Source organism: Pelobates fuscus, chromosome 2, assembly GCF_036172605.1.
Source record: "Pelobates fuscus isolate aPelFus1 chromosome 2, aPelFus1.pri, whole genome shotgun sequence".
NCBI classification, from domain to species: domain Eukaryota; kingdom Metazoa; phylum Chordata; class Amphibia; order Anura; family Pelobatidae; genus Pelobates; species Pelobates fuscus.
Window position 1 is genome coordinate 244637579 of NC_086318.1, and position 24171 is coordinate 244661749.

General features: G+C 39.2%; 1 protein-coding gene across 1 annotated transcript in view; it reads right to left on the reverse strand.

The window, feature by feature from the left end:
* Positions 1 to 24171, reverse strand: part of TAGAP (T cell activation RhoGTPase activating protein) — a 122575-nt gene that overhangs the window by 6816 nt on the left and 91588 nt on the right. Inside the window, exons 4-8 of the mRNA XM_063441212.1 lie at positions 19518 to 19679; positions 3160 to 3201; positions 839 to 923; positions 670 to 723; positions 221 to 287 (exon numbers count right to left, since the gene is read on the reverse strand). Coding sequence (XP_063297282.1) covers positions 221 to 287; positions 670 to 723; positions 839 to 923; positions 3160 to 3201; positions 19518 to 19679 — 410 coding nt within the window. The remainder of the gene's footprint in view (positions 1 to 220; positions 288 to 669; positions 724 to 838; positions 924 to 3159; positions 3202 to 19517; positions 19680 to 24171) is intronic.

Here is a 24171-nt window from a genome sequence, read left to right on the forward strand (position 1 = left end):
ATCGTAGCCTACACTAAATACTTTTTGCTAGGCAGGTAATGTCCATAGTTCTAGAAGCCAATGAATTGCATAAATTCATAAGATGTTTATGAGAGAGATTTATCAACATGTTCTGTTCTAAAAAGTGGTGGAGTCAACAATTCAACAAAATGCTGGTTTCCATAAAAAAGGAATAACAACACATACTGGTAGAATATAAGAACTGATTTTTCCAACTCACCATTTGCATGGCAGATGCCCGCTTCATTAATCATTGCTGCCAGCAATTGGTATTTTTTGACATTTTCCTGTAAAACAAGTAAGATAGAGTTCTAGATATGAAATGGAACGTAACCAGAAGACTCTATATGCAGATAAAGCTCACTAAAATGTAATTATGCATTTTTTTTGTTTTGTAACAAATATGCACACAGAAGATCTAGGAGCATGTCAATATGTACTACAATAATTTTTTTATTATTATTATCTACCACACTTATTAATAATTATTATTTAACAACACTTTATTGCAGCATACAGCAATTGCATAATGAAAAGCAGTGTGGCCTGTTAATCCTAGCAACTGATTTGCAAGCAGTAGATAATATAATGGTGCCATACAAAAATGGATATTGATTATGTAACATAACTTAAATACATATATTTTACAGTATCAAATTAATAACTTACCATAGAATGACATTCAATTAAAGTCTCCATGTTGTTGGCATTAAGTGCTTTAGACTGAAAAGAAAATACAAGGGATGTTTAATACTGATCATATGGTCCTATAAATAGTACATTATTGTTTTGATGGTGAGAATTATGGACTTAGTTGGTATAGAAATGTTTTACTTACAGCATTGCATCCTGTGAGCACCTTCATTAGCAGTCTTGCTGAGGGAACTTTGTTACCCTCAATTCCACCAACTTCTTTAATTTGCCTGCAATCAAAGAACACATTTTATTATTGTATTAGCAGCAATCTTCCCAATTTTTTCAACATAACACACCTTAACACAAAGCCTATGAATGTCGAGACTAGTCAAGACTGAGCCAACATACATTTTTGTCAAAACGTATCATGGCAGAAGAGGTGCTATTCTGAGAAAGAATGCTCAATTTTGAGCAACATTCTATTGGTTTCCATGGTGACTGCTTCTTATTCAGCACTTTGCCCTAAAATAGCAACTTTTTACCTTGATAAATTCCTCACTTTGTTGTCGGTTGGAAAATAATTCCAAAACAGATTTTGGACATTGTTCTCCAAAACAAAGTTTTATCATTGCTGGTAGTTCATGAACCGATTACTTTTTATGTTAATTACTGTTTTTTTTTATGAGGTTACAATGTAGCTTTGGTGAGGACCTCCCCAGTTTCACAAACAATTCCCATGGGCTTGTTTTTCAGGGTTTAATTGTGTGTTTATTTAGTGAAATACAATAACAAAATGTTATGGTTAGTGCACAGGCATATCTGACCACAAACGCGTGAACAACATGAGCTTTACTGCAACATCAGCGGTAGGTGGGGTGAGACATGAAACGGAAAGCATTCCTCCCTTCAATGTTATGATCCACAATCATAGAAATCATACTATCTACAGAACTAAGGAAGGAAGTCATGATTTCTTATCAGAGATCTCTTATCAGAGGTTAGCAGGTCATTTTGTCTAGTTCTATGATAAAGGTAATCACACAAACAGGCCCTACAATGTAGATGCTGTATAATACAGAAGAACTATATAAAAGTATCATCAGTAAGGGAACCTTCACTCCAGAAACAGTCTATGGTTGCTAGAAGAAAACCACAGAAGTCTATTTCCATATTTCTACTGGAAATGTTTTAGTGCTAGTTAGATGTTCTTTCATTCTGTATATTCAAAATTATATCAATAGTTATCTATCTATCTATTAATCATGGGGAAATCCCAGGGGGTTCCCTGATGTTTTCTTGCAATTTCTTCCAGCTGCACACTTTGAATACTGTTCATTTGCATCAACATTAGCATGTATGTATTTTTAGTTATGATTATCATAGTTATTCTTAAGTGATTCCCTACACTTCAACCCTTTTGGGTTTTAACACAGTGTCATAATATGACACGTAAAACATACATAATTATATTTATTAAGGCAAACGTTCAGATCAGATGTTCAGGCAAATCTATTCCTGAATATCTAATTTTGAGGCAATCACCATAAAAATTAATTTAATACATCTGCTGATTGTTCCAACTTTAGCACATTATTTCAGAATTGCTCACATTTTATCCATTGCGTGTTCATTTGCAGAATTACTATGATCAAAACGTACTAGAAAAATCAATGACTAATATTTTCTTAGCATAAGTCTATTCATAGTGAGTAAGAAGACGTGTGGGATACCCTCACTAATCTATACTGTCACATGCATAGTAACACCATAATACTGTAGTTTACATAGTAGTCCTAAATTTACTTAAACATTATTGTAATAATCAAACACAAGAACACTCGATTTCTGAATACATAACATTTTTCGGCCTTTGTTTTAACCATTTTAATATCTAATATAAACAAAAGAAAAGGTGCAAAATTAATGTAAGCTTAATATCAGCTGTACACAAGTCACACATGTTTTGCTCCTACATAACAGTAGTGGAACTGGCAAAGTTGACTATACCTGACCATAATTTATGAATGTGTTTGGTGAGTTATGCCTACAGGGTGTCGTTATATTAATATAATCATGTGAGTATTAACTAATAAAGCACGCAAACATGTGAACAATACATACATCTATCTATATATAGTATCTGAATACACAAAATAGTCCTGGTTAACTATCTCAACATTTTTTAAGGTGAATTTATGTTTAGATTTTTGTAATTTGAATTTTCAGAAAAAGGTTTTAAAGAAATCAAACACACAAATGCTATAATACATGAGCCGAAATAATGCAAGTTTAAAAAGTAGAACATATAGCATATACATCATCTACATATACATTTCTTTAGTAGACACTTAGTATCATTTTACATTTCTATTTATTGATTTTTTTTACATTTAGTTGCACCAATCCAATATACAGCAAACTGTCACAAAATTCACAGGCTTTACACATCCCTTTGTCACAAAAAAATAATAATAATAAAATTAATGATAAATTAAATAGGAGAATTCAATGTGTAGGGCTTACCAGATGAGAGTATCAAGCCACAGTTCTTTCACCTCACGGCAGCTGCAAGGAGAAGGCAAAAGACATAACACTTGGATATTGATACAATCCACTGCTCGACACAATTAGAATGACACTAAGTGAGCTGAAGCTTTGCTGTTTTGTTAGTGGGCAGGTGGAAATTCACAAATGTGACGAAGACAGGAAGCAGACGCATCATGGGCAGCTTTTACACTGAAAGCATTGACTTCCTCTTTCCTTCTGCAGGACCTTTACCTCTACCTTATTTCAATAGGGTAATAAGCCATTCTCGTGGAAAGTTTGACTTTTCACAGGTACGAGGTCCCATCACGTCACAAGACATACATATCTATTACATTTAAGTAAACAAAGTTGAATCATGCATTTTACATAGTCAGCTTGACTCAAAGCAATTTTAATGCTTGAAGATGTTCATTTTTAAGTGATCTCATTAAACGTGACAGCATAAAATGTATCTCAAATATGTGATGCATAGCTAACATAGAACAGTAGGCCAATAATGTTCTACATATAGATTTTTGTTCAAGGACACACTTCACAAGCTATGTAGGCAAACGCGTACTGAGTATTTTGTTAAAAAAATGTAAATTACATTGCAACTATTATAATGCAATATAACAGAAAGTGTCAAAAATATTAACACAGAAGCATAAATACGATTCTTGTAAATGCATTAGAGGCCACAAAATAGTTAAATCAAAATGAAACTTTTGGAATATATCTCTTTTGGGAAAGTAGCTCTCTAGAAATGCTGCCACTATATAAAAATATATATATATTTGTATGTGGGCATAACTCCCATGCAGTGCTTAAGGGCCTATTAGATCTGGTGCTGAAAATTATGATGGGTCTCATTATAGAATTTTATAGACAGAAAACACAAAATTAGCTATATCTGCTGATTGTTTTGTCTAACAGCCCCAACTCACTAGTATTATGCTGAGGGGGTTAGGTAGGATTTATTTATTTTTAGGGGGATGGAGGTCGGCATTGACAATTTTTTTTTTTTTGGGGGGGGGGGGGGGGGGCAAGGGGTGGATGGTCAATGGCATGTCCACCTCCACCTTGTATAATTATTTAGAGCCCCCACCAAACACCCATAGGTGGGGATATTGGTTCCCTCCACAATTATGATAATAGTGCCAAACCATCGCAAAAGGGTAGGGGCTGTGAGAGGTACTATTTACCCCCAAACCTGCTGACCATGGATGGGAGCCGGGGGATATTAGGCTGTACCCCTTTTCCTTTTATTAAATAGCAAATGGGGGAAAGAGGGTGGACAGTGATCTGTCCACTGCCATTAAATATTTTTAAGTCCCCACTTGATGCCCACCGGTGGAGGGTAAGGAGGGATTATGCCACCTCTCCCCATTATTTTACAGATTCCATCCCCAATGGCTGCCCATTTGCTAGTTTAAAACATTTAGTAGATATGCATGCAGCAGTTTGGAGCATAGGAAGGTCTAAAACCTTACCCTTTATATTTACAGTTAAGTCTCGAAATATTTAGATCCATATATTTAGATATATATTTATTCCACGGTTTACCAAAATAAATTCATTTCACAGTTAAATAATGAATATGGGCTTGAAGTGCAGTCTCTCAGATTTAATTTAAGTGTACTCAAATCGAAATTGAAGGGATTAAGAATTACAGCTCTTTAATATTGTCACGTGGCTGCGTGAAGGAACTCCAGCTACTCTTTGCGCGCCAATGTCATAGCGGCAATGCCACAAAATATTCTAAATAATTAATGCTCTGTGACATTTTGGGGGCATGGTTTTAAAGCAAAAGATCCCCTATGAATCGAGCGCCTTTTGCTTTGGTTCAGTGCCCTATTCTGGTTCACTTGTTGCTCGCTCTAGTTCTATATAGTTTCCTGATAGTGTTCTCGGGTATTTATTGGCTTTGCTTGTATTTTGGACTATTCTGCTTTCTGGTATCCTGGCTTGGTTAATTTTCTTGTTTATCCTGTTTTCTAGTTTCCTGACTTGGCTATTCCGTATTGTTTTCCTGATCTCTGGTTTTCCTTGACTATAATCTAGCTATCCACGTTAAACACGGCCATTTTAAGGTCCAATTTTCTCTGTTTAGGGTTACAGTCTGCGTGTTGAGGTCACCTTGTCGTGACAAATATGTAGTGTCCTCTTTGTCAAGGGATCGAAAGTAACTGGACAATAGAAGCAAAAGCTGTTTTATAAAAAGGTGCGAGCTATTCCATTATTATTTATTAATCAAGTAAGCATGTAAAACGTCTGGAGTTGATTCCAGGTGTGGCATTCACATTTGGAACCTGTGTCTTTGAATCCACAACATGCAGTCAAAGGAGATCTCTATTCAAGGCAAACAGGCCATCATTAGCTGCAGGAAAAAATCCATCAGAGAGATAGCAGGAACATTAGGAGTGGCCAAATCAGCAGTTTGATACATTCTGAGAAAAAAAAAGAATGCACTGGTGAGCTCTGCAACAAAAAGACATAGACATCCATGTAAAACAACAGTGGTAGATGATCAAAAAACCATTTCCATGGTAAAGAAAAAACACTTCACAACATCGTCATAAAGACAAGACTTCACAAGAGCAAATACAGAAGGATCACCACAAGCATCAAGAATTTAAAGGCCAGACTGAACTAACATCTAAAAAATCCAACCCAGTTCTGGAACAGCATAAACTAAGATCAATCTGTACCAGAATGATGGGGGGAAAAAAGTATGGAGAAGGTTTTAAATGGCTCATGATCCAAAGCATACCACATCGTCATATATGGCTTCCAATGGCACTGGGTCACTGGTATTTATTGATGATGTGACAAAAGACAGAAGCAACCAGATGAATTCTGAAGTGTATAGAGATATTATCTGCTCAGATTTAGCCAAATTCAACAAAGTAGAATTCACTTTTCACTTTACAGAGGAATAGTGACCCAAAACATACTGCGAAAGCAACCCAGGAGTTTTTTAATGCAAAGAAGTTAAATATTCTTAAATGACCGAGTCAATCACCTGATCTCAACCTGATCGAGCATGCATTTCACTTGCTGAAGAAAAAACTTAAGGCAGAAAGACCGACAAATATACAACAACTGAATACAGCTGCAGTAAAGGCCTTGCAAAGCATCACAGAGGAGGAAACCTAGCATTTGGTGATGTCCATGAGTTCCACTCTTCAAGAAGTCATTGCCTGCAAAGGATTCTCGAAAAGTATTACAAATTTAAATTTTATTTATGATTGTGTTAATTTGTCCAATTATATTTGAGCCCCTGAAATAGGGGGACTGTGTTACAATTTCTTTTTTGTTTAATCTTGTTTTAATCTTGTTTTTAATCTTTATATTTGGTGTGCATAGAAACACAAAAAGCTTGCAAAGCTACAACAGCAGTTGCGAGCATATAACATGACAGAAGAGAATAACGTCATAATATTCACATATACTGCTCATTTTGGTACTGTCGAATAGAATCTTGTGTGGCATCATTAGCCACAGATCTAGCTTTAGTTCCATTGCAAAGAAAAGGACAGTTGTCGGGAGCTCAAGTGCTCAGCGTCTGCCAGCCATGCTTTCCCTCATACAGAGGTCTTCACCCGACTCCTTGACGGGGCACAGCTCGGTGGTAGCAGCCAAGTCCAATGTAGGGGACCATTTTGCTGTTCTTGGGTGAGGTGTGTCTTCCATCTTGTCACCTGTTTGAATCAGTATCTCTGCAAGAATGCAATGGAGTGAACAGCGTTGCTGTAAGGATCAAGTCCAGCGGGGACCGGGATAACCCCCACTAGTCCAGAGGGGGGGTAGGTGCTGCTCAGGCAAAGGTCGATGTGTCGCCAATGTGGGAGATTGGCCGTGTTTTTTGCCACGGAACAAGCAGCAGGCCACATGGAGCTTCAGGCTCGGTAATCGCTCGATGGAGCCAGTAAGAACAGTAAGAATGGCCCAGGAGGTGCCAAGGTTCTCCCCTGACATCATGAAATGTTGTTGTTGCAGTATTAGCAGGAATGTCCAATTTATGGACTTAAATCACAGGCTTAGTTGAGGAGCTTCTTCAGCCACATCCTGCTCGCTCGGTAGCTAGGCCCCACCCCAAAATTGTTAAGATTTCTAAACCTTTCATACAATATTTTTGTTCAACCACTTGAACTAAAGCTTCAATTGCACCCCGGGTGTTTCATTTGAAATCCATTGTGGTTGTGTACAGAGACAAAATTATGAAAATTGTGTCAGTGTCCAAATATTTCCAGACCTAACTGTATTTTTATTTAGCTAGCACAGCCCGTGAGCTAATAGTATAGTAATAATATACTTCACATTATCATATACTTGCAAAAAGCAAGTTAACAATAATTCGCAAATGTGCATACTGCCAGATGCATTTGGTTTTGATTTTGGTTAAATTTGTTGCTTTGTGAATTTTTATGAATCTTTAGAATCCTATACTTTGTATAGAGTTTGATTTTAATCTGGATACTGAATGCATCTGGGCTTACTCGAATCTTCCAAATTCCAACTGTATTTGGCTTTAGTAAATATGAGAATTACCAGTATGGTCGGAATTCAGTAATTTTTACCAGACAAAATCTGGTCTTGTTTTAATTACCCTGTTAATAAATGACTTACAGGTAAGAAGTTGTACTGAGTTCATACTACTTAATGAATAGAAACATAGGACTGCTTCAAGGAGTACCATAAAATGGTACTGAAATGGATCAACAATAAAGATGAATGTGGCTTCAGGTTTATACCAACCTGTTTAGGTTGGTTAATCGTAAATGTATACATAATTGTAAGTGAGATCCCTTAACAACACGGCTGAATTCTGATTGACTTATGATGTTGAGATTAACCTGATGGCTAATTAGAATATTGGGGAGGAGGAAACAAAAACCTGTGAACACCTTCTCATTGCTAAAACTAATGAAGGTTACTGAGATTTTGCAGAAATTACTTTAACATGATTTGTCAGGACTTACCTGCACTCCCTCGTGCTTCATCAGCGCCTCCGACTCATAGCGCCCCGAACGCACGCATTCAAGAATGCCAGGGGTGGGCAGCAACCTCCGAACTACAGTTGCGGAATGTCTCCCAGGCAATTATAGGCGCTTGAGAGACATGCGTGATCATTCCATGTCGCAGGGCAGACCTGGGGGTGGGACTGGAACTAATAATAATATGTTTACCTCCCATGGCAACCACTGATGATTGACCATGCACCAATAGGATGCTATTGGGGCATATCAGAATAGGTGTATCTAGTGTTTGGCACCATATTTAAACCTTGAACAGCTGAGCTGTTATTGCTTAGTTGTTCTCTGCTACTTTCCTGCTACTACCTGCTACTACCTGTACTTCCTGAGTTTTCCTGACCTCTAGCCTGTCCCACTGAACCTTTGCTGCCTGGATTTTGATCATTGGATTGCCTGATCTTGCCTTTGCCTTGCCCCTTTGTTTTGATTTGTTTGCCTTGAACTTTTGTTTATTATTTTATTTGCTAGTACAAGTTCTGCACTTTAGGTTTCATATCACTAAACCTGACAAAGTTATTCACTACACTCAACATTTTTGCCAAGAAAGTCAAAATGGCAAAACTGAAGCACAATTTTTAATGATGCTGTACAATTCTACATATTATATACTACTATTATTGCATAGAGAAATTAACTGATGGTGGTTTCTGTACTCTTGCTTCATACACTGATCCCGACATAACCTTTGGTTTTTACTTCCTTTTTCTCATTTTTTTTATTCTTTTATTCTTTTTAGCTTCTCTTTTTTGACCATCGGTCATTTAGATGAAAACACGTGATTTGAGTTCAAGGTTTTGGTACATGTTCAGATACTACGAATGAAAATATTACATGAATATACTCTTTCATTAATTACACATTAATTACATTTATGTGTACATGCATGAGCTTTATTGTTTTAGTGTGAAATGATTGTGTTGAGGAAACTGTTTTATGTATATCTATTTGTTATTGGGACACTAATCCTTAAAAGGACACTCTAGGCACTTTGGAAACTTCATATTAATGAAGTTGTCATAGTGCCTGCAGTCCTGTCTTCGTCACCTACCCCTTCAAAGCCATCTTGTTAATTAGAGGGCTTAGAAACGCGGCCTTAAAGCACGCCTATAAGCCCTTTGGGTATGGCAGCAAGTAATCTTAGTTCCCAGTTCTCATACAGTAACATACAGTGACGTCATGCGTGCAAGCGCAGTGCCTTCACATCGACCACGAAGAACCACTATATTTAATGCTTCTCTGTGGCAGAAACTAAGGGGCTTTGCGGCAAGCTTAGAAATAAAACCATTAGCAAACAGTTTGACTACTTATATGGGGTGGGGGGAGCTAGTGCACCACTGGCACCATAACCACTTCATATGTAGGTAGTGGTCATAGTGCTTGGAGTGCTTTTTAAAAATTTTTATTAACTCCATATGAAGTGCCATTTCACAAATTGTGCAATTGAAGGTATTATTTCTCTCTCAATATTGTAAGTGATTCAAGGCTATCAATGTAATCAGATCTGTAGCACCAGTTTAGTTTCCCCACCAGCACCAGCAGTACCTTTGGCCTTATCAAAATTATTTAAATCAACAGATATCAATGTAAAAAGCAAATACTGCAAAACAAAAAAGTACATTTTGGTAAGTTTTCATTATTTTTATTTTATTTAAAGATTGCAATAAGCGAGTTTCTATTGCTGCCATTTTTTACTTTCTAAAATGCATTTATCTTGTGACTATTGTCTACTTGTATAGTCTTCTTTAGACCTTTATACGTTGGTGGTAATGTTATAATTTTCTAAAGTGAAACTTTGGTTCTTTGAGCATTAATGCTGGAAGCATCTTTTTTTTTATTTTATTTTTAAAACTCTGAATATTTAAAGACAATAAATGTTAAAATGTAGGTTAAAAGCTTGTAGAAATCTGGCTAGCAGCCAACTGAAGCAGACTGGAACTCCGTATCCACATGCTTGAAAACTTGTAAATTTATGTTCATGGTTTATGACTTTCACCTATCTGATCCTTCCTATCTTTTTATCCCAAATGTTATCTCCTTTTAGTTTTTCATCTCTAATTAATTACCTCAATAGCCCCATGTCTCCCCACCCATAATAGTGTGTTTTATTTCTTTTTTTTTCTAACCTCAGACCTTATATTTCAGACTGGGCCCCTTAAAACAGCATTAACACCCAGCACTCCCAAGCAACCAAGTCCTGCTGAATCTTCAGAGCAGAGGTATCATCCTTACATTGGTTTAATCACTCATTGATATTTGTGTGTTTGTATATATGATCTACATATCTATATAATACACTTTTTCTAATGTTCTCCCTTCTATTTTTCACTTTAACACTAACTTCTCTCATCACTAAATTATCCCTATCCTTTCACTCACCTGTCCCTAGCAACACCATAATTATTACTTCCACCTTACTCCCCTCCCCTCTCTATTCATCCCATGCACTCTACACATACCTTTCCAGCCTATCTCCACCAACTCCTCCCAAATCCTCTACATACATACCCTCCTACAAAACTTTCAAATCCTACTCCCACCTTCACTTCCTTTCTATCCTTCTGCTCCTAGCTGCTGGTGATGTCTCTCCTAACCCTGGCCCCCTCGCAACAAACTCAGCACATACTAACCCAAGGATCCACACTAATCTCATACCCATCTCATGTTCCTCTAAATCCTCCTTCAATACTGCCCTCTGGAACGCACGCTCTGTTTGCAATATAACTAAATCCACTGCTGTCCATGACTTCTTCATCTCTCGTTCTATAGATTTACTAGCCATAACAGAAACCTGGCTCTCCCCCTCTGACACTGCCACCCCTGCATCTTTGTCCTTCGGTGGTCTCCAACTTACCCACAACCCAAGAAACTCTGAATGTAAAGGTGGTGGTGTTGGGTTTCTCCTCTCCCCTCACTGCTCTTTTAAACCTCTTCCCACCCCCCCTTCTCTCTCTTTCCCATCATTTGAAATACACTCAATTCGCCTTTTCAAACCCTTCTCTGCTAACATTGCTGTTATTTACCGCCCCCCTGGTTCCCCTCTTCTCTTCCTTGACCACTTTGCTGCCTGGCTACCCTATTTCCTCTCTTCTAACATTCCATCCCTAATTCTCGGGGACTTCAATATTCCTATAAACCCACCTTTGACCTCTGCAGCCACCAAACTACTTTCCATGACTTCCTCCCTCGGGCTATCGCAGTGGGCAGATTCTCCCACCCATGTAGCTGGCAATACCCTTGACCTAATCTTCACTTATGCATGTACAGTATCTAATATCTGCAACACTCCATATCCACTCTCTGATCACCACCTCTTATCATTTGCTCTCACATACCCCCTCACCCAAAAACCTCAGCCTAACCCCCCTCAACTCAGGAGGGACCTTAATTCTCTTGATCTCCAACAGTTGTCAGCTGACATTGATTCACAACTGCTGTCCATCCCTTCCCTCTCCTGTCCTTCACAGGCCATCTCCATATATAACTCTACTCTTACATCTGCCTTGAACACTGCAGCGCCACTCCAAACAAGCACCTCGAGGAGGACCCGCCCCCAACCATGGCATACTAAATCAACGCGCTACCTGCAAAGATGCTCCCGTTGTGCTGAACGCTCCTGGAGGAAGTCTCGTACACAATCAGACTTTCTCCATTATAGATTCATATTGTGTTCATACAGTGCAGCCCTTGCCCTTGCCAAACAGTCCTATTTTTCCACTCTCATTAGTTCATGTTCCCGCAACCCCAGGCGTCTCTTTCACACCTTTAATTCTCTTCTTCGCCCTGCTGTGGCCACCCCCAAAACTAACCTTACTGCTGATAACTTCGCATGTTACTTCACTGACAAGATTGAACAGCTAAGGAAAGAATTCTCCCCTCCTTGCCTTTCTGTTTCTCAATCACACATAGATCATGCCTTTCCTACCCTCCAGACATTCTCCCCAGCTACTGACCAAGAGGTGGCTGCTCTTCTTTGCTCCTCTCGCCCCACCACTTGCCCGCTCGATCCTGTCCCATCTCACCTTATTAGATCTCTCTCCACTTGTCTCGTGCCTTCTCTAACACACATCTTCAACTGCTCGCTCTCCTCTGGCATCGTCCCTGCTGACCTTAAACATGCCACTGTAGTACCTATACTAAAAAAAACATCCCTCGACCCATCCACCCCCTCTAACTACCGTCCCATATCCCTGCTCCCTTTTTCCTCAAAGCTTCTGGAAAGACTTGTCATTAACCGTGTGTCTCATTTCCTCAATTCCAACTCTCTCCTTGACCCTCTTCAATCTGGCTTCCGCCCTCTCCACTCTACAGAGACTGCCCTTATCAAAGTTACTAACGACCTAATCGCAGCTAAATCCAAAGGCCACTACTCCATACTAATTCTTCTTGACCTCTCAGCGGCCTTTGACACCGTTGATCATGCTCTCCTTCTTCAAACTCTTCAATCGCTTGGTCTCTGTGACTCTGTCCTCTCATGGTTTTCCTCTTATCTCTCCCAACGCTCATTCAGTGTCTCCTTTTCTAATGATACCTCCTCCCCTTGCCCTGTCTCAGTTGGAGTTCCCCAAGGCTCCGTCCTTGGTCCCCTTCTATTTTCTCTTTATACTGCCTCTCTTGGCAAACTTATTACCTCTTTTGGATTTCACTACCACCTGTACGCTGATGACACCCAGCTATATCTCTCCTCCCCGGACCTCTCCCCTGCCGTCCTGCAACGTGTCACTGCTTGCCTTTCTTCCATCTCTGACTGGATGTCCTCCCGCTTTCTGAAACTCAATCTCTCAAAAACTGAGCTCCTTGTCTTTCCTCCTCCTAATACTGATCCTCCTCTTTCGCTCTCCCTCCAAGTTTGTGGTACCAACATCAGTCCATCCTTGCAAGCGCGCTGTCTTGGCGTCATACTTGACTCTGGTCTCACCTTTGAGCCTCACATCCAGCATGTTGCCAAATCCTGTAGATTCCATCTTAAAAACATAGCCCGCATCCGCCCCTTTCTTGCACCAGATACTACCAAGGAGCTTGTCCATGCTCTAGTAATTTCCCGCATGGATTATTGTAACCCTCTCCTGATTGGTCTCCCCAATAGCCGTACTGCACCCTTACAGTCCGTAATGAATGCTGCTGCTAGATTGATTTTCCTCTCTAGTCGTTTCTCTCACACCTCACCCCTCTGCCAGTCCTTACATTGGCTTCCTGTATGCTATAGGAGTCAATTCAAGGTACTAACTCACACCTATAAAGCACTGAACAACTCTAGCCCCTCTTATATCTCCTCACAGATCCATAGGTATGTCCCTTCTCGGTCTCTCCGTTCTGCCCGTGACCACCTCCTGTCCGTTGTCCGCACTCGTACGGCCAACTCGCGCTTGCAGGACTTCTCGCGGGCGGCTCCATTCCTATGGAATAGCCTGCCTACCGCCATCAGACTCTCCCCTAGTCTTGCATCTTTTAAGAAGTGCCTTAAAACCCATCTCTTTAGGAAAGCTTATGGCCTCCAAGACTAACCCTTACCTCACATACCTGTCTCTTGCCCTCTCCTAAAGGGCAGCCCACCTTATTTGATTGTAAATTCCTGTCCTAATGTGTTTTACACCCCACCTCCTATAGAATGTAAGCTCGTTTGAGCAGGGTCCTCTTCAACCTATTGTTCCTGTAAGTTTATTTGTAATTGTCCTATTTATAGTTAAATCCCCCTCTCATAATATTGTAAAGCGCTACGGAATCTGTTGGCGCTATATAAATGGCAATAATAAATAAATAAATAAATAAATCAGCCCAAAACTTAATAATCTTAGCCCACAACACACCACCAAAAGATGGGAAAGAAGTCCAGGCACCAGGGGGCCGTAAAACCGGTGGGGGTCTGGGATATTGGAGACCTTCTCCTTCGACCAGCAAAGGCCGCAGAAGTTCCCGCGCCTAACTATAATGGCGACGCGACCTCGGCCTCCTCTGGGGAACAGATACTAGATGAACTGGACGACTTCCCCGGCACAGGAGGTCTACACAGCATATCCTCAGATGAGGACAACGAACTACCCTCCACAAAGGGGGACATTAAAGCCCTGCTATGCAACATCCGCACCCTGTTCGCGGCAGACATAGCAGTACTGCGGGAGGAGATCCACACAGTAGAAGGCCGCATCACAAAAACAGAGGCAGACTCACAAGGCCTCATCGCACGCTGTACCCAACTCGAGGCCCAAAACGCTGAAATGCAACTCAAACAGACCTTGCTTGCTAATCGCATAGACGCGATGGAGGATCGGCATAGGAGCCGCAACATAAAAATAAGAGGTGTCCCGGAGACAGTATCTCAAGATGACTTACCAAGCTACCTCAATAGACTCCTCGCCTTCTTGCTCACACCACAGAAGGCGAAGGCGGTCTCAATGGACAGAGCCTACCGCATCCCGAGAGCCAGCAGAGCTCCAGCGGACGCCCCAAGAGACGTCATCCTCCAACTCCAGACAAGGTCAGCCCAATTGACTCTCATGGCGGCGGTTAGGGGGAAGCCTACTCACCTTTTCGAGACAGCTACTTTATCTTTCTTCCAAGATCTGTCTAGGCCCACGCTGACATGGAGAGGCCTTCTCAGACCCCTGACCGCCACACTTTGCCAAAGCGCAATCCCGTACCGCTGGGCATTCCCCAGAAGCTTAATTATCACGCATGGGGGAGCAACAACTCGAGTAACCTGCCCATCAGAAATAGATTCGGTGCTGGAAGCGCTGAACCTACCACCACAACAGGCACAAACCCTTCCAGTTCCAGGACCGAAGAAGCCTCACACCTGGGACGTGGCGAACACCAGACCATTCCAGCCAGCGGGCCCCAGGACCCCGACTGCCACTCTCTTCAAAGCACAACGGGCAAACCGACAACACACAGACACTTGAACACCACAGGCACCCGATCCGCGAAGATACCCAGACAGGATTACAGCTAAGCTGCACCACTGAGGATGTACTCCCCACTCCTAGTTATTTTGCTACCAGGACAGGCTTCAAAGCGGTCACCTCACGAACGCCAGTCCTGTTCTCAAGCAGCAGAAGGGGACAAGAAATCATTTTATTACGTTTTGCTTTGACTTTTATTGTATTTCTATTTTGTTCATAATATTTTATCTTTCATGTAGTTAACTTTTCTTTCCTAGCTCTTGTTACGTGTTTGCTACACATATAGCCAAATACAGCCCAACGAGGGTTAAAACCAGCGGTTGATGGCAAACACCACATGTAATGTCTACTGCATTTATCATTATCATTTATCATTTCGCCTGCGACAGCTGTTGTGGCTGAGTAGGATTACTGTTATTGCATGCACAACAAAAATAAAGAATTTAAAAAAAAAAAAGCTTGTAGAAATCTGACTGCAATCTTGGAGTTAAGAAGGACTCTTTCCCATTCTGTAGCTAGTATGGAAACTGCTTCAAATGAGTGAAAAGTGAAAAAAATAAATAAAAATAAATACATTTTATTTAGCCCAGATCTCTTGTTACTGGTTGGCTAGTGATGCACTGACGTTGCCAGAGGTGGAGTGACAATTCCGACTGCAAAGGGCTACAGTTTTGCTCAAAAGTTTGCATACCCTGGCAGAAATTGTGAAAAGTTGGCATTGATTTTGAAAACATTACTGATCATGCAAAAATATTTCATTTTATTGAAGGATAGCGATCATATGAAGCCTTTATTATCACATAGTTGTTTGGCTCCTTTTTAAATCATAATGATAACAGTAATCACCAAAATGTCCCTGATAAAAAGTTTACACACCCTTGAATGTTTGGCCTTGTTACAGACACACAAGTTGACACACACATATTAAAATGGCATTTACACGTTAATTTCCCACACCTGTGGCTTTTTAAATTGCAATTGGTGTCTGTACATAATTAGTCAATGAGTTTGTTAGCTCTCACGTGAATGCACTGAGCAGGCTAGATACTGAGCCATGAGGAGGAGAAAAGAACTGTCAAAAGACCTGTGTAACAAGTTAATGGAACTTTATAAAGAAAGAAAAGATATAAAAAGATATCCAAAGCCGTGAAAATGCCAGTTAGTACTGTTCAATCACTTAAGAAGTGAAAAATTGGGGGATCTCTTGATACCAAGCCAAGGTCAGGTAAACTAAGAAAGATTTCAGCCACAACTGCCAGAAGAATTGTTAGGGATACAAAGAAAAACCTACAGGTAACATCAGGAGAAATACAGGTTGCTCTGGAAAAAGACGGTGTGGTTGTTTCAAGGAGCACAACATGATGATACTTGAACAAAAATGATCTGCATGGTCGAGTTGCTAGAAAGAAGCTTTTACTTCACCAATGCCACAAAAAAGCCCGGTTACAATATGCCCGACAACAACTTGACAAGCCTCTCAGCTTCTTGCACACTGTAATTTGGAGTGACGAGACCAAAGTAGAGCTTTATGGTCACAACCATAAACGCTATGTTTGGAGAGGGCTCAACAAGGTGTATAGTGAAAAGATCACTATCCCCACTGTGAAGCATGGTTGTGGCTCATTGATGATTTGGGAGAGTGTGGGCTCTAAAGGCACGGGGATCTTGGGAAAATTGATAGCAAGATGAATGCAGCATGTTGTCAGAAAATACTGGCAGACAATTTGCATTCTTCTGCACGAAGGTTGCGCATGGGACGCTCTTGGACTTTTCAGTATGACAATGACACTAAGCACAAGGCCAAGTTGACCCTCTAGTGGTTACAGCAGAAAAAGGTGAAGGTTCTGAAGTGGCCATCACATTCTCCTGACTTTAATATCATTGAGCCACTCTGGGGAGATCTCAAACATGTGGTTCATGCAAGACGACCAAAGACTTTGCATGACCTGGAGGCATTTTGCCAAGACAAATGGAGAGCTATACCACCTGCAAGAACCTGCACTACCTGCATGCTGTCATGGATGCTAAAGGGTGCAATACACGGTATTAAAAACTAAGGGTATGCTGACTTTTGAACAAGTTTTTTTTGTTGTTGCCATGGTTTGTTTTATGACTGTGCCATTTTATTAAAACCGACAGTTGAATATGAATCCTATAAGAAATAAAAGAAATGTGTTTTGCCTGTTTACCCATGTTTTCTTTAAAAATGGTACATTTATTACCAATTATCCAAGGGTATGCAAACGTTTGAGCACAACTGTATTTTTCTGTATGTGTAACATTGGTCATTAAAGGTTTACTCAAAGCACCATGACCACTTCAGTGTATTGAATTAATAATGGCGCTTTGAGTGTGTATGTGCGCATGATTGTAGAAATCTACCAAGGTTAATTAGGCCATCCAATGCTAGCATGGGATCTTTAAGGGATCATTACATTTTTTATTTTTCTTGATAATTATGACTAGCAAGATTGTAAAACTTGAAACTTGTCACATTGTTAATTATTAGGCAAGATAAAATGTGACAGTTTGTGTGGAGGAAGATGGCTCAATATCAAGCTCTTTGTATAGAAGTTTAAATGAAAGCATTTTTTGAATGTGATTCTCAGCACACAGTAGGAAACCTATTGTGACATTGGGCATGGTCATACCAAATACCATTTACTGGAAATGTGTAAAGGGGTTAATAATAATAAAGGAATTAAACAAAAATATTTTATGTAAAATAAACTTATTTTATTTGAATGCACAACTCTTGGTTTCACAGGATAAGGATTTCAAGCATACATTAGTTTTACCAAATTAAAAGAAGAAAGGGCAGAGTCAAATTAGGATTGCTAGGGCCCTTGGAGGGATGCCAGATTGGGGCAGATTGGGGCACCTGCTTAGAGCCATTGGATCTGTTTCTGTAAGTGTTGTATGTGTGTGGAGAAGAGTGCCAGGATAAGTACAAAGCACTGTTCTTATTACGGCACTGTCATGTTTTTTTGTTTGTTTTTTAACCCTCCTCCCGACTCCTCTACATTTGATTGCCCCCTAGTGACTCCCAAATGCCCCAGGTCCATTATTTCACCTTTACCTTGTGTATTTCTTGTCTAGATCTATGTCTTAGGCACTGCCATCTTTGTGTTCCCCGGATGACGTAAACCACATTGACTTAATTTGCCCATATTAGCTCAGACTGTGAAATTCACAAGCATGCCCAGGTCTAGACTTGTTCTACACAGTTCTACAAATTTCAGCTGTTTGCCCATTTGTCAGAAAGATAAATCAATGAATAGAAATTGCAAAGAAAGAACGAAGGCTGAATTACAATTCGGTTTACGTTCATTTGTTTAGTTTATTACAAGGCTTCTTGTAATACATAAAAATAGAAGTGGGTGGGAAACTGTGCTCCCTGCCACTTCCTAAATCCCCCCCTATGTCCCCACCTCACTCTATGGGGGTCAATATGATTGTCATATTAGTATAAGGGAGATTAAAAGCTCTCTCCTTTTTTCTACATTCGTATATTAACAAATAGAGATTATTATACCGTCATAGGATACTGTTGTCAATTCCATGTGGAATGCTTTTACAGTTTGTGAACAATGTGCTTTTTTCTTCTGATTGGAATGTACTATCTTTTATGTTTCAATAAAAAACGTAATTACAAAAATAAATCAATAAATACAAAGTAAGGTTTCTCATTTCCATTTCAGAAAACCACCAAATTTACAGTGATTAAATAATTATTATAATTTGTAAATCTGTTGCGTTGTCAAAAATACTTTGCATGTTCAAAAATGGTGGTTTGGGTGCAAAAGAAGCAACAGATAAAAATTCAACAAGTTTCAGAAAGTTTGCATAAAATCAAATGTTAATATACTGCTTAATATAGTTTATATATTGTTCTATGGAAGTTTATCCCTGTACCGCTTTTTTAACCTAATCCTAGTGGTAGAAACATATCTTCCACTTGCTACTTCTTTTAAGGATTCTCACTTCATGTTGTTATTTACAATATATCTAAAATGCCCTTTAGAAGTCATGTGCGTCTCTTGGTATATAAGTTATAAAATGATTGACAGTCTGCAGTGGCTGATAGGCCAGGAAGATACAACATCCTCACCACCCCAACATATGCATCACCTTTTAATAAGTATCTGATGTTACATTTACCAAAAATATCAGATGCTGGTGTATATGAATATAATCTTGATATACTTTGTATGCCATGCTGATTGTCTATCACAAATAAAGAATTTAAAAAAAAAATAATGTACGTGTCTTGTAAAGTCAATATGTGCACACACACGTGTTTGTAATTTAGTTGGTTCACCATTTTTAGTATTATTACTATTATTATTGCAGCACCTAAGGTCTAAGTGTGGCTATCTTCCAATTAATTGCAATATATAAGAGAAAATGCACTACATACCGGAAAGTGGCAATGCAGCCATTGTATGGCCAGATAAAAATTAGGGCATTTTTAGGAGTGATATGGAAAGCACATGCTTCTTCCTCATCGTCTTCATCACATGATAATGCAATCATTTCAGAGAGATCCACTCTGTGTTTCATCCTAAAACTTGTACCAGACCTAATCAAACAGAAAAAAACCAAAACATCAATTTGTATAAAAAGTTCCTGAGCATACGTCTAGTAGCATGCACATATACAAACATACATTTACTTATCCGTATATTAATTATTCATAGAAAAACTGTTAGAATATTCTATGATGGATTAATTTAACAATTGGTGAAAAGACTGTAAACACAGGCCTGTTAAGATATTCATTATGCCTCTAGTTCCTGAGTATGAAAAAACAGCAAAAATCCAAAGTATCCTGTTGACAGAGCCGAGCATTAGAGAAAGAAAAACAATGGTGCACAAAACAAAATATTCACAAGTTTAATCTGTGCATAGATACTTGCCTATGTAAGCTTTTGAACATGAAAACCTAAAAACAATAAATACAAAAAAAAAGGATAGTGCAAAACTGTGTAATGTATAAATAATATTAAATGGAAATCAGAAAAGCACTCATAAAAATAGAGTGGATAAAGTACCACTTATAACTATCCCACTCAGGGATGACTGAATTCTAAATTAAATGGCAATTCTCATGTTTACTAATGCCAATTCCAGTCAGAATTCAGTCAGTCCCATCAAATCTGCAACAATCGCAGCAATATATTTTACCAGTAGCTATTTAGCAGTCTTTTGATTGTTGCTTTGTCTTTTGTTTTTTTCCTGGTGATAAAAATGTATACTTGGATTTCCCCATCAAATTCAGGAAATATGTATATGTAATTTGCAAACAAATGTGTCAAACTATTGTTTAACATAAAACTTACCCTTAAAAAGAAAGTTATGGTATTAGTGTTTATAATATATTCATTACCGCTCTTATAATTAGCAATCACTAAAATGCATAGTAGCAGTGTACAGATTTAAGAGTTGTTGTTTTTTTCGTACTTTCCTATTTGTCAGCTTCATACATAACACCAGCCATGAGTAATCACAGCCACAGCAGCCACAGCGAAGACCACCCACTTGGTTTTGTCCAAAGTGGGAGGAAAGTGAGAAAGTCAAACCTCAAAGCGTAGTAGCAGAGGCCACTAATGGCTGACATTTGCTTTCTCCTCCTGCTAATAATGAACTGACGTGTGATATGATTTGTGAATAATTATTAACTGAAAATGAGTTATCTTCAATACATTTGATCTTATTCAGTCATACAAATATTGCAGTTACTCATGTATTTAACCATCCTGCCTATGCTTTATTTAAAGTAAGTTCTGGCTTTCAATAATCTTAGCACCCATATTATCTCCTGGAAATGTCTCATTTGTGGTTCAATGCAAGTTGATGTTTTAATTGTAAATAAACATTCTGCTTCCCAGACATGGGGATAGGGGTGTGAGGTGAAACAACAATTAGAAGATAAAGATCATTTCTATTAGCACTTAAAACAATTAACTTTAAAGGGACACTGTAGGCACCCAGACCACTTCAGCTAATTTAAATAGTCTGGGTGCTGTGACCCTTTTGCACTTAGTTTACATTGCAAACTATGTTTACATTGCAGCTCTAAGTCTGCCCTCGTTGGCTGTCTAACAGACAGCCACTAGAGGGCTTGGTTCGTTATCTGATGCTGAACGTCCTCACAGACCTACAGCGTCAGATTTTTCTCATAGGAAAGCATTGAATAATGCTTTCCTATGGGGAGGTCTAATGCGCGCGCAGCCATTGCCGCACATGCGCATTAGCTCTCCTCCGCCGTCTGACATCGGCAGGGGAAATGCAAGGGCGGAGCCTGACTCAGCATCAAGGGACATTGGTGCTGGATTCAAGTAAGTGGCTGAATGGATTCTAACCCCTCCAGACCCGTGGGAGGGGGGGACCTAATAACCCTATATTGACAGTAAAATGGCTTAACACTGATACCATGCCAGTGACATGATGCTGGCCTGGCAAACTTGGCAACACCATGAAAACAGGGAGAAACTATGTTGCTGAAACACTGTCAGGGTAATTTACTAAAGGGAGAATTCAATGTGAATTTCAAATTTAGGGCCAGAGTAGCTAAACTGAAATCATAGCTCAATTTTTCCAGTTTGGCTATTTTGATCTTAAATGGTTACTCTAACTACCATGACCCCCTAAGTGAGTTCAGGGCTGGTAAAAAAACAAATCTGTGCAAATATGGAGTCAATGATGGCACAGACCAGGGGGGCCATGCAACTCACACTTCTCACTGAGCTTTATTTTAATTTTTAAGGGGTTTTGCCCAGCATGCATGGCTTATTCTAACCAAGCACAGTGTTTAATGAAAACTGTGTTTCTTTAGTTGGATAACTTTTTATATTTATAATTCACTTTAGTGAATAACGCATTTTGTCTTTATAATACAACAACATACTACAGCAGTGATGAAATATAAATAAAAATCTAATTTTGATTAGCACACCGATAAAAATTATTATGTAGATGGGGATTTTTTTGTTACTGGAAAATATTTCAGGTTTCAAATTAACCTTAATTTTAGCGAAAAGTCATATTCAACATAAGCTGCAAACATACTGCGTTTCAAATTATTAAATTACCTAAATATGTTTTCACTTGTTAAAGGAATACTATAGGCACAGAGAACACTTCATCTCATTTAAAGTGGCCTGTTTGCACTGGTTCTGTCCCCCTTACCCTGCAATGTAAGACATTGCAGGTCTAGAGAAACTCGGTAGACAGCCACTAGAGACTCTTCCTTGAGTTTCACAGAGCTTGACTGCGGCTCCCTTGGCACTGGAATCGAGTAAGTGTAACCCTTTACAACTCAGGGGTGCGGATGTGGGGTCTGAGGAACATGTTAGTGCTAGGAGTAAATCTTTGTATTTCTAACACTAAAGTGTTCCTTTAACATTATCTGTTTATTATAGTCTTATAACCACCACACACCTGGGGAAGAGTAGGACTCCCTTTCTGGCAAAGCAGAACCAGAATGGGAACTGGGAGAGCCTCCCCCTGGACTATTAACATATAGTGGATGTGAACTGCAGCTTCATAACCATATTCTTCTGTAGATTAAACTAGCAGAATTGAGATGTCTATCAACAGTACTGGAGAAGTGAAGCAGGAGGCAGGAATAGTGGAGGGTCTTTTCAAGCCCAGCACTTTTTGGGTCATCAAGGGCACTCTGACTGGTCTGTGGCTATGCAGCCCCATACCAGCAAACTGTGATGCACTATGTGTATTGACACTCAGATCTTTTTGCTTGCACATTTTTTCCTGCTTCCAACACATGAAATTCACAAACTGACTGTTCACGTGATGCCTAATATATCCCACCCCTTGACAGATGCCATTGTAACAATTTAAACAATGTTATTCACTTCACCTGTCAGTGGTTTTAATGTTGTGGCTGATCAGTGTATACCATCTGTTCCACTTTGTTTATGTCAGTAAACATTGCCAAATTCATGAATATGTGACATTTTCAGTCATTTGTACCTTAACTGATATCTTTTGTCAAACCTGTGTTTTGTTCAGAGTAGAACCCAAAAAAGTACCATCAATTCATTCTAATCTTGTCATTAAGAACCAATCACACGGTGCATTTACAAAATGGATACAAAATGGATAGGTTTAGATACTTGATCATTTTACATTCTACTTTTCCTTCTCTCGGTGGATACTGACAGTTTCACTTTCCATTTACTATTTAAATTCCACATAACAGAAGAGACTGTTGCACAGCAGGATTTCCCCTTGTTTGTTTTTCTTTTGCAACATTAGGGATATTCCAATTATTATTATTTTTTTATATATAGATATTAGTTTCTTCAAATTGTCTTATTTCCCAGTATGTGTGGATTTATTGCAAATATACAGGGAGTGCAGAATTATTAGGCAAGTTGTATTTTTGAGGATTAATTTTATTATTGAACAACAACCATGTTCTCAATGAACCCAAAAACTTAATATCAAAGCTGAATATTTTTGGAAGTAGTTTTTAGTTTGTTTTTAGTTATAGCTATTTTAGGGGGATATCTGTGTGTGCAGGTGACTATTACTGTGCATAATTATTAGGCAACTTAACAAAAAACAAATATATACCCATTTCAATTATTTATTTTTACCAGTGAAACCAATATAACATCTCAACATTCACAAATATACATTTCTGACATTCAAAAACATAACAAAAACAAATCAGTGACAAATATAGCCACCTTTCTTTGCAAGGACACTCAAAAGCCTGCCATCCATGGATTCTGTCAGTGTTTTGATCTGTTCACCATCAACATTGCGTGCAGCAGCAACCACAGCCTCCCAGACACTGTTCAGAGAGGTGTACTGTTTTCCCTCCTTGTAAATCTCACATTTTATGATGGACCACAGGTTGCCAGCAACGCTGTGGAGTACTTGGACGCGTGTGATGGAGCATTGTCCTGCATGAAAATCATGTTCTTGAAGGATGCAGACTTCTTCCTGTACCACTGCTTGAAGAAGGTGTCTTCCAGAAACTGGCAGTAGGACTGGGAGTTGAGCTTGACTCCATCCTCAACCCGAAAAGGCCCCACAAGCTC